The 12967-nt window shown below is 32.6% G+C and overlaps 1 protein-coding gene across 1 annotated transcript in view; it reads left to right on the forward strand.

Moving 5' to 3' along the window:
• LOC149806804 (stimulated by retinoic acid gene 6 protein-like) overlaps positions 1–12967 on the forward strand; it is a 39507-nt gene that overhangs the window by 15691 nt on the left and 10849 nt on the right. The window contains exons 9-13 of the mRNA XM_089957883.1: positions 329–446; positions 958–1033; positions 5626–5707; positions 10232–10280; positions 11646–11763. Of these exons, the coding sequence (XP_089814009.1) occupies positions 329–446; positions 958–1033; positions 5626–5707; positions 10232–10280; positions 11646–11763 (443 nt within the window). The remainder of the gene's footprint in view (positions 1–328; positions 447–957; positions 1034–5625; positions 5708–10231; positions 10281–11645; positions 11764–12967) is intronic.

Consider the following 12967-nt stretch of genomic DNA (forward strand, 5'->3'; position numbering starts at 1 on the left):
AGATAACGCCATTTAGTAAATGAGACACATGAATATGCTGCGGTGGCTGCTTTAAAATTTCTGTTGTATTTTCCGATAATTGTCGGAAAGGCCAGCGTGTTCCGATTGATTCAAATATGCAGCTACGAACATACATATTGTGTGCATCTTCCAATCAAATCCGTTCCTGAATGATTAAATGTATTTATGATTCTAATCGTACACTTGCCATTAAGTGTGGTAAAGCTTTGACGAATTGTATGGGTTCATTAAAGTCTGAAGCAAACCATCTTTGAAGTGTTTAATATTACAAAATAAATTACATGGAAACGGTTTATATTTCTTTCAGATCATTCTTACCGAACAGCTTTTGATGGATATTTTGCAGAAATTGTTACGCATATTAAGCCAACAGTTTTCATTCGATACAGTTTTGGAACCTTTTAGAATAGCGTATATTCTTCAAGGTTTGTATTGAAGTTGACAACTATTTACATTAAAGCATCACCAAATGATAAACATGATATAAACGCTATGAATATAACATAAATTTCAGATCTTACATTTGCACGTTTGCGCATACTTCAGTTAACTTGTTTTGATTTAGCTCCAGCTACAAGAGACCACTAACAAAAAGTAAGAAACGTTTTTGATATTATGTTTCCACGTTTGACATGCATGCATCTATATATGTATGTATATTTTGTCTTTGGATGTACGGATGGATGGATGATGGTAGAATGCCATGATATCTAGGGACAGGCATTAGTCGATTTAAGCATGTGGAATATTCAATGACACAAATAACCGTAATTTGTAGTTCCTGACTGAGTAAAATATTCAGTAAACATTATGCTTGCTCCCTGAGTCCCATTTTAATAAATATTTGACTTACCCATGAGGGTAACAAATTTAACACTGTCGTTAGTTCACTGTTTTGATCAATAATAAATGGTATTCTTGTCAATACAATTTCAGGATGTAGTATTGCTTCCGGCATAGCTACAGGAATATATGGCTGTAGTGTGATCTACTCTCTACTCATGACGTATAAGTATGTTAACTTCAATTATTTCTTCTTATATTATAATTGTATTATGTAAACGTACATGAATGGCATGTAGGTAATTTTCTATTAATTCATTACATATTGTTATTGTGTTATTTAGACGTACTTGACATATAATTCTTATGTTACATGTTTAGCTCGAATAAACAGTAACACAAGTAAGAGTGAAAACAACAAGCTTTGTAAACTATAACAAAATGCTGCAATCCAAGAATAATCCACGAATAAAATTTTCGAAGTCCTAATAATGAATGGCGATGACGTATGCTGTAACTTGTAAGGTGTTGAAGTCGTTACAGTTCCTTGTAGAAATACAAAAATTAATCCTCCGGTCTTGGAAATCCAAAATAAAATATTCAACAATTGTCCTTTTTTAAGAATTCTGTATGAATACAATGATATTTCAAGAGAAACGAACTAATCATTTAGAGTTCAAATAATCTGGAAACCAATAACTCAAAAACTCAAAAATGCAATACTGGTCATAACAGAAGTAAACAACTTGACATCAAGTGTTTAAACGCCCGGACTCTGAGATTTCTATCTAAACATTACTATTAATACTAAGTATTTCGCAATTTTGGAAATGCCGAATTGCGACGTAGAGGATCGCGTGATCATATTTACACGTAAAAATCACTTAGCTCCTGTATGTCCTTGATAAGAACCAATCATTTTACTCCAAGAAAATGTTGTTTACTTGACCCTCAATCAAGGCCAGGAACTAAGTAAAACATAGAAACAAGTGTTTCTAGTCTTAGATATTTATGGAAACATTCCGGTCAAATTTAATTTCTGGAAAATATCAATTTCCTTGTATACAAAATTACATTACATTGACACGTAAAGAAAATAAAAAGATTCCAAATACCGAAAACAATCAAATCAAACCAAACACAAATTAAATCAAATATAAATTAAATCAAATATTCATAACACAAGTTGGTACATTCCAATTAGTTATTCTTACATTGTAGTTGCGCTTTCAGTTGACTCTGGACAAAAAAACAAACATAATCGAAGATACTGAAAGAGAGCAAGAATTAAGGGCGGGCGTACTTCTTAATTCCTTGTAGGCTGCACTAATTAATACTCTCTTTAAACTCTAAGAAGCATGATATAGGAGAAGTGTGATTCACTATTGTTACACTCAGCTTTTATATAGACAAAATGGAGAGAAATTGGTCTCCATTACTTATGCGTGTTCAGTCAAATTAATTTTATATCACACGAGTTGACTCATTGGGGGTAAAGTTTTAAACTCTGAATCTGTCCGCGTAATACAATACCCAACCAAATAATTTCTCAATGAGGACCACAAAGTAAATAAAAATCAAGGCATTGTCAGCTATTTGTCCCTAAGGTTAGATCTTTATTTTTGTTTCTGTTCGTTAATACAATGCAAGTGTTACATCATGTTACAATGTTCTATTTTAACAGTAAAATTTATTGAATCCATTTGCTTGGTTATGGGCTAATGGGTATCTGCTGTAATGTTTAGCCACCACATCGATGTCTACCTATCGAGAGGAGTACCGCTATTATGTACAGCAATACACGGCCAAGCCATCAAGGAATCCCTCTTATATGCCATGTTGTGCGCTGAGACGCGTGATTCCATTGGATGTACTTTGTAGTTATGACTGGTGATCTCTATGACGTATGCTCACGAGATATTATATATACTATGGCTAATACTTTTCCACACTCAAAGCTTTGTGGCTCATGTGCGAGCTGCCTGCCGCGATTTGAATGCCGAACTCTATAGTTCTGCTCGCCTTCACACTTCTACTGTCATGACTGCACAGTTTCGAGACTAATATTTTTTGGCACTACTAGCCTAGCAACAAACCAAACTGATCAGGTTTCTATTATGATTCTTAAAATATCTAAAGCATATTCTTGATGAAAATTCGATGCAAATTAGATCGTAGCGCCGGCAAACAAACGTTAACCTGAAAGCACATGTTTTCCTAAACTCGTTATCTTTACAGTTTTTACTATGCGTTCATTTCATACGATATTAAGAGTCGAGAATGTCTTCTTATTTCATGTGTGCATGTATCCATGGGAAGAAACAGTTTTATATTATTTAACATCTATTCGAATGTTTCTCTACAGTTAACACAGTTGGTACCTATGAGCGAATCTATTACTTACATGAATATCACTAGTTTTATTAAAATAGTCCTGTAATAGTGGTGTGACGTCATATTCGGATGATTCCGATAAAAAAAAAAAAAACTTATCTTTTCTATTGTTAACTGAGCTGTAGAGGCACTGTATACATTTCAACACTTTTTTTCTAACCTTGTTTTGTTCTGATCGAGTGCAAAATGTGCAAAACTTCAAATCTTTTTAACAACTGGGAAATTATTTTCCTTCCTGTTTTGATATTATTAATTTGTATTTATCCCTCATGCTTGGCAAAATCGGGGGGGGGGGGGTGCATTCTGCCACCCACCCCCTCCAAAAAAACCTAAGAAAACCATGCACACACGAACATACAATAATTTGTCACTTGAGATCTGACCATCGTTTTTTTTCTTTTTCTTGCTCGTTTAATTTATTGGGTATTATGCACGCTTTGAATAAATAGACGCGTAAACGCTTGCTCTTTCGAGGAAAGTCCGGAACATTTCGACATTTTAGAAACCATCCTCCCAACACTTGACATGATGCGGTCCTCTCGTTTTTAACTATCCAGCGGAAAACAATTTTATCAGGTTTAGGCAAACTATCTTACGAAAGTAAACACATTACATGCCGGGCATTTTACATATTTATCGATCAGACCGAACCCTAATAACTATTCAAATACAATTTAAAAACGTACAGATCGTGCACGTTGATTTTTCAAACCAACTTAATAAAAAAATACTTTTTGCTTCATATAACACGCGTGGAGCAAGTGAATTCAATCGTCAATCAAAAATCTAATCAAGTAAATGTATATTTGGACCGAGTTCATAATAGACTTGTAATGCTTTTATAATGTTTAATGCAAAACAAAAAACCACAACGCGAGTATGTCGCTACTGTAATGTTCCGTTTTTACTGAAGCTTTAATTTTAGAGCATTTCATGTAGCCAACAAATCTTAAAATCTTTGGCTTGTTCCTGTTTTACTCCTTTTTCTCATGAACCGTGTATATTATTATGTCTATCCATTACTCTCGATCCGTTTTGAACGAATGGAGAATGTACCTACTGCATGGATGTAAAATGTCTTCAAAAAAGGAGTGGATAATTCTGAGCGAAATGTAATTTTATGACTCACAGAAAGTATGCTAAGAATAGTCATCTCTTTCTTGTTTCTTTATATATATATATATATATATATATATATATATATATATATATATATATATATATATATATATATATATATATATCTGTGTGTGTGTGTGTGTGTGTGTGTGTGTGTGTGTGTGTTAACCGTCAGGGTATTGTACGTCAAAATATTAAAAAACAGGTACATGTACATATGTAGATAATATAATTTTTAAGGACCCAGACTATTGCATAATACTTTAATGTACAAGTTCCATTATCCTTCTATTCTCATATCCGTCAAGGTCTTGATCCCGCGTCCCGGCGGATAATCGAAGTTCTACTATATATATATATATATATATATATATATATATATATATATATATATATATATATATATATATATATATATATATATATATATATTGGGGTGTATGTGTGTGTGTGTGTGTGTGTTTTCATCAAAGCATTATATTTTTATACAAGATTTTATCAGAAAATTCAATGTCACAGTTGAAATGTTCTTCAATTATGGTACTACGTCTGCAGGTATTAAATCCTGACGAGTTTTCTTGTATATCCGCACTTTTCTAAGGCGGGATATGGAAAGAGTTCAATAGAAAAGTTGTATAAGGTCATGCCGTGGAAATGCAAATATGTTTTGTCTGTTATAATGTAGTTTAAAATTAAATTCCAATGTTTTAACTTGAGCATTTGAGCTTCTAAGGCAGTTAAAAGTTCAAAAGCATCCTTGTAGCCATATGCAAAGGAATTTACTCATGTGAATCTCTTTCAATGCCATATATCGAATAAAGCAAATTTTGAACGATATATAAGGTAATATTTATAACAAAGTCTAAAGACATTCAGCAGAAACAGAAACTCAAACTAAATATCAAACCTGATAGTTATTAATTGCAATATTATGAAAAGTATTGTCCAAAAACAAAACGAAAATTCAAAATTACACACGTATACGACGCGAACGCATCACTTTATTAAAGCGATTCAGAGCAGAAATGCGGCCAAAGTCAACTAAGGATATGGATTTATTTCACCTCATTTTAACTATGAGCAGGAATTTGAAAAGATTTTCACATTCCTTGTAAAATAAATCGTCAAACCTTTGTTTTGCCGCTTGTTGAATTAATTATAAGTTTCAAATATTCTTTAAGACATAAATTAGCGGTTAAGAAGAAGAAAAGTTGAATCCGAAACAAGTCCTGTCAAACCTTTTTATATGTAACTGTGCCTTGCCATTTGTTTTTCACATTCGTTATCAAACGTCTTTTTCTATTGCAGATGGCATATGCTGAAGTTATACAAAGGAGAAAGAGAATTTCTTCCTGAAAGAACAGAACAAATAAAGGCAGAAACACATCTAGTAAGTATCTTCCGCGTTAATTTTATTTTTCACGAACGATTCTGGAACTTACTTTATCTTTAACACATTTAATGAACAATTTCGTAGAACTCTACCGCTTTTTCAATTAATAATTAATCTCCCTTCCCAATTTGTGATCAGTGCCATCATTTAGCACGTTATGGACCGTATAAAGACACACAAATCCTACAGTAGGGTCCCCTGGTGACATAATGTGAAGACATTTCATGATCATTTTTTGTTTTAATTGCGGAAGTGGTGGGGTTCATTTACTGACATCTAGGCCGACTATTGATGTAAATCCGTCCGTTACAATTCTTCCGACAGATTCCAAATGAAAGCCAACGAAAGCAAAGGCAAACGAGAGGCATATCTATTTATCTATCTATCTATCTATCTATCTATCTATCTATTTGAATAAATCAACTCTTCTGAATAATAATCTTGTTGAAGCGTTCTTGTTTTCCAAACATGCATTTTAAGGGCACACGCTAGTGTTGTTATTAAACCTTGTTTGACCTTGCAAGGAAACTACAACCGTTGACCTAATTCACCATATAAGTCATTCAAATGAAGTGCCAACAGAATTTCCGATACATAAATTCGAAGTTTAGTTAATGAGTTTGGTGTCAGAACACTTCGTCTAGGAATATTATTAAATACTGACAGAAACTGAAAAATTAGGACATTTTCTACATCAGGCAATATTTATTTTATGACATCTACACGTTATCCATTTTCGATAGCCTGATGTCATACATAGCGCAAGTCTCTAATGATTTTCTACGTAGGTGTAACTCTGTTAAAGACAAATAGTTTAAACTCTGTGAACGATTTCGATTTACATGGTATTTTGATTGCAATTTATGCAAACAAAGTTTAAGTGCCCTAACTGACTTTAATTAATTTAGGATCTTATAGTGTATGTTGATGCAAGATAACCAGTTTCCGTTCATGCCCAGTGTTAAGTGCTCGTTAGATATAGCGTTTAAATAACACTGTTTGTTCATGGATTGACAATGCTTTCATGTTAGCAACATCTTTAGAATAAAGGACAGTTGTCACGTGCAATCAATACGAGAAGAAACACCCCGTTAATGGCAAATTACAGAGTCAAGGTCTAACTTGTACCCCACTGTCCTCTTTTCACGGAGTGATAACTTTGAAGTGGGTGCGACGTCATTTTCCTTCGCAAATGTATTTGAAATGTAATAACCTATTTCCAAGAGTTTCAGAAGATGTTTACAAATGGATCAGCTTGCAGTAATTGAACTAGAGGGAGAGAATGCAGTTAGATTCTGGGTGAAGAAATTCCTTGCTATGGATGTTCGAGAGGACACGAAAATTTAAATTACCTAAATTTAAAACATTAACCCAAAGGAAGGATGTAAAGTATTATGTCACCTAAAATCTTTGATGCTGATGGGTATTCATTTGGACATTTTCCTAACTGTTTTATAATTTTTAATGAAAAGCCAAGCTAGCAATATGTTATATCTCCAAGCAATCAATTTCCAGAGCTTTGAAATGTTACGAGCTTGTGGTCTTTAACTAAATAACAGAAACGAGCGAAGGATAAACATTTTTGTAAAATGCAACGAATAATGCATTTCCACAGAGCGTAAATTTAAAAATATTTAAAAGTAACTTGCAGTATTTTGAATGATATCCTAAACAGTCCTAAAAGTTATGTTACAAGTAAAAAACTATAGAGTTTTCCGAGTGAATTCCAGTGGTTTTCCGAATGAATTCCAAACTTAAATTTGCTGATATACCCATACAGTGGAATAGTGTTAATGTGCAAACAGTCTTGATTTATCATTATGATATAATCCAAAATGTCCTTCAATGAATTCACAATAATCCCAAAACAGTAATTTAATCCGAAAAGTGTTAATGAGAATTTGTAATTCCAGCGAATAGTGTAAATAAATAGATCCTTTCAAATATTAAGTGAACACAGCTTAAATTGATTCCACTAATACTGATAAGATGTGAATGAGTAAATCTGTATTAAACAACATTCATATCAAAAGCAAAGAAACAATACAAGAACAGGATGAGGGTCATTTTTACATCATATTCATAAACAACTTACTCCTAGGATTTTCTTAATTTCTAAAACCAAACCTAGACCTGGAACTCAACATCTGTACACATGTTTAGAACCAAGTAATAATGATCATAAGCTATTATAAAAAAAGAATAGATTGGATTTAGCTATGTAATATGTCGTTTATAAAAATGACATTAATCAGTCAGTCTGACAATACAAATTAAATATACATAAGAAATATATTAATCTTGATTTTCAATATTGTACATACATACATACATACATACATACATACATACATACATACATACATTCATACATACATACAGGAACCAGGATATTTAGTCCACCCCTCTCGTGCGAACACTTTCTTTTAGTCCTGCTTATGGTCGTAATATAGAACCAGAGTTGCATATGGTACATTTAGACAATACAAATGATCTTCACTTTCAGCTAGATCACAGGCCATAGTTTCGTTCATGGTTTTGGTTTAGGCTGAAAACTATTCGATCCAGACGACCATTTAATTCTGTGTAATGACCTAAAATCCCTGGCAAATAGGTCAAAATCTAGAAAATGCTGTTTTATGCATAAAACAATGCAAGTCTTTGGTTGCACTAAGCAAGTGATACCACTCTTACGATGAATGTGACATGTTAATGCCAATATATCCTTACTTTCTTGAAATCTGGATTATTGTCATTGACACTTTCGAAAATCGAAATATATAGCATTTATGCAGCCAGGAAGAGAATATTTGGCCACTTTTTGGAATCTGTAATATTCGTTGCTTGCATACAAGCATACCGGCTATACAATACCTTCGTCTCTAAACTTTTAAAACGAAAAATGTATTATTAGTTCAAAATAGTTTCGAGATTTTTAGGTATAAATATTGCAGAAAAGCCAATTGACAGAATAAATGTTCTGGTCACAGCGCCGAACACAAACCGGGCTATTTGGATCTCGATTTCAGCTTCGCTTAGAATTGTCACAAAAATCTTTTGTTGCTTGAGCTGATGTTTAAAATTTCTGTTTCACTGTTACCTCGGAAAATTAGGAAAAAGTACGGTTAGGAATTTTCGAAGATTCTTGAAATCAACCTTCGATTGAAGTTGTGTTTATAGAGAAAAAACAACACTATAGGAGATGAGACCGCAAATGTAAGGCACGAGGACCACGTCCTACTTTCGAGTCTATTGGTTATTAAATGCCTTCTATAATTGATAATTGAAACAAACTGAATATGAATTGCCCAGAGTCAGAGTTATTCATACTTCTTAATGATACAAAATCTGCCACAAATTCAGCAGAAACTAACTGGGAACATGTTAATATTGTCATGTATCTCATTATTTTACCGCATCAACAGCTTTCGGCTACTATTCGGTGCAGTACTCTGTGATTAGAGATACAGTTTATACCTGAAATCACTATACTATTTGAATCACTTCTATATTGCATGTTAACAAAGTACTCTGAAAATTATGCAAATGTTTCTAAATGCTCTGATATATGTTGAGAAGGATAGCATTTATGTAGAGAAACTAGCTAAAACGAAGCTAAAATAGACAATTAAATGTTTATTGCCTATTTAACCTCATTGCTTTTTCAAAGGATGACAAAGCTGGTATGTGTGATTTTGAACTCTTCGGAAAGGTCACTCTTACGAGAAAATCCAGTCATTTCATTCAGATGCAACTATTTCCAGAAAATGTTACTAGCGCATTGTTACCTTTGAATTTATCCTACTCATGCACAGGAAACTTAGGATAACGATTGCTAGGGTCAGCTTATTAACTAATTAACTCGATCTTTTTCGGACACCGTTTTAATCTGACCAAGTTGTAGCTGAGATGTATTCTCGGTCCACCCGATGCAATATTGTTGACAATAAGGCCGACAATTTTAATTGCTCTTTATATCTACTGAAGGATACGGTGTCGTTTCAGCTATTTGTACGACTGAAACAAAACCATGTTTCTGTCTGAGTAATTTGTCCGTTGGCTTTAGCGTTGTGACCACACGAGTGTGATCCAACTAATATTTCATGAACCAATATTCCTTTTTGCATGGGTAAAGAATTTTTGGTTGAAGCGGAGAGGAAGTAAATTTTCAATAGTTCAATTCAACTTTAAACTCTTCTTCTATTTTTTCTAACCAGGAAAATATGGTTTCTTAATTCATTCAGAGATGGCCTAATCTTTTTGGAGCTTTACACGCGGCTTGTTACCATGATTCCCTACTGCCTACTTTCCAGTAACAGAAAGTAAGGATTAACTTTCAGCTAATCGACGAAGTTACACGATGCGAACAAGATGGAAATATCAACCGAACAATTACTTATGTTAAACATGTTGCTGATTACAGAAGAGAAAGCAATCATGTTTGAACAAAATTGTCTTTGATCGGAATGCCAAAACACACCTCTGGTGGTAGTTAAAAAACACATTTCCTTTATCTTACAGATTCGAAGCACACAGTACATGGGGAACCAAATCATTGGAATGATATATGGTACAGAAACAAAACTAACATCCGCAGCAACGACTCTCATTAACAATCTTCAGGAAAATATTATTATTTCATTTTTTTACTACGTCTTTGTATTTACGATAAGAGGAATACGCCTTTATGACTGTTTTCATGAATACACTGACTTTCGCTTCTTGCATCTGACACATTTGGTATTTAAATATATTATGCATGCCTTTATACGGACGATTTTTCTCATCTTCGCAATTTTGACAAGTGTTTGCATCATTACGGCTTGTGCTAGTGAATAACTTGACTGCCTTGCTTTAACTTGTATAATTAGTTTCACTTTGAGCCAAACTTAGGACCAATCTTAGAAAAATCAAGAGATGTTTGGTTGAAAGTACCAAATCATAAAATATACTAATATTAATCGATTTTACAGCGCTCATTATCATGGTAATAATGTATGATCAATTGGATTAAAGAAGGGGATGAATGATTAGTAGATTAGTGCTGAACATTCTTCTTAAAGATCAGATTACAAAATTGATAATGATTCTTAAGCCATTAGGATCGATGCCAGTTCGATGATTGCACATTTAAGTTAGATATCACACAGTTATTGTACGTTATTGTATGCTTACCGTCTGATCATTTGTTTTTTCATGAACTCGACAATCTTTGGAAACTCCATATGCCAAAATAAGGGTTCAACAGAAATATATGAATATTATATTGAATGCAATACCAGAATACGCATAATAAATTTATTAACGTTTTGTGTTTTTCGTCTCGATATGACCCACAATCTTTAAAGAAATTTAATTTTCTAATGCTTTCACAATTATTAGCTCTTCAAAGACACTAGCATCAAGACGGTTCTTCGTTGTCGCTGTTGCTGCCTAGTCGTTGGTTTTAATTAAAGTAATTCCTTTAGCATACACTTGTTCATATGCTACTTGACCCCAGTCTATGCTACTAACTGTATTATTAACTTTTCTCCTATTTTAAATCCATGGGACTATGTTTTCCTAACAGTATTCATATGCCTCAAAATATTACATCATAACAATTCATCAAACACTTTGAAGAACTCTACCAAAGTAACATCACTTGTAGGTATGCACTATCCAGAGTACCACAGCTTGGACTAATGTAATAAACAGATTGGACTAATGTAATAAACAGAATCTAAAACCATTGTCTATTAGGTTTAAAATGTTATGACACTCATGACATTAAAAAAGACAATAAGACGACTAGTTCGCGTATTATCAAACTACTTCCATTATTGTTTATGAACAGTTTACAATTGCGTACTTTTAGAATCGTTTGTAGCTATCATTCCCTTTTGCTTGATCAGATACACCCACTATTATTTATTATTTTTCTTTTTCTTTCCAGGAACAATCATTTGCTTCTTTTGCCTGTTTGTGCCGTTAACTCTATTGTGCTTAGTATTCAGACTTGTAGAAGTACGTGATAAAGTTCCGCAGTTATTGCAACAGTTTCAAATTTTAGTGTAAGTACTAGTTTAGCAAATCAATCATAGATAGTGCAAATGTCATATTCAAAGAACCCTGCCGTCTATCAACAATATAGACATTATTTAAAATCTAATATACACGTCTAATATGTCTTCAAACAAATTGTTCAGCTAACCAATACAAAATAGTCTTTGAATAGTAAAGTGATTTTATATTCTGGCGCAAAAGCTTTGTTTTTTTAGAAGTAGGTATTACTTTTGTCACGTACTGTTTAGACGTTTTTCGTAAATTCCTTCTTTTTCTAAAATGATTTGTTTTAAAAACAAATAGACATAAAATACACATGCTACCTTTTTTCTCTGATTTTCATATATTTTACATATTTGTCGCTAAAGTTTACCTTATTTGTTACGTCGTTAAACGTAAATCCAGAACAAATTTCATAATATTCAAGTTTTATCAGCATGTTCAAACGTTCACTTTTGTCTATTTAATCTTTAACATTTAGTAAATTTTATTTTTAAAATTCGTTTATTATTATTTTTTTTAATTATACTATTTCTGACATTAAAAGTTTAAAATTTTAAAAATCTAGTTTATAGTGTTAACACTATTGAGAGGTTAATGAACTTTAAAATTTAACTTGCTCATAAACCCATTTAATGTCTTTGTCTATAATAACTAAATTACTGTTCTCAGTCTGAAGGTTTAATATTTATAATTAGTAAAATATAAATTTTTGACAATATAAGAGTTTGATAAAAGTTCATTTAAAGGGTTTTTGTTTACTTTATTCTTAAAATACATACGCTATGGAAAAGCAGTAACAAACCTGACGAAAAGATAAATACAAACAGAGCTAATATGCTTTCGTTAGACGAACGAGCCTAAACTGCAGGACAGAAATTAATACCATGACAAAGAAGCCTAAGGTTTCCAAATATGGAAAGATGTCGTGTAAGTTAAACTAAGAACACAAATCCAGACAGAAATAATACTTACGTTGAACCAAAAGGTTGAACTTTAAATAAATAGTTTAAAAAATTCCTATAATAAAATATTCTCCACCTGAAGTAAATCAACAGTAGCCTTAGGATGATTAAAAGCTTAAAAAGTCAGACAGGAAAGTGTGACACTTGTAATTCTGAACTTTGTTAAAATCAATATGCTTAAGATTACTAGATTTCTATATGCTTGAAGTATAACATATGCTTGTTGACATTCCCTGGGGTGGATGGT

The sequence above is a fragment of the Sinohyriopsis cumingii genome, chromosome 1, assembly GCF_028554795.1.
Source record: "Sinohyriopsis cumingii isolate HCF-2022 chromosome 1, ASM2855479v2, whole genome shotgun sequence".
In the NCBI taxonomy this organism is placed as follows: domain Eukaryota; kingdom Metazoa; phylum Mollusca; class Bivalvia; order Unionida; family Unionidae; genus Sinohyriopsis; species Sinohyriopsis cumingii.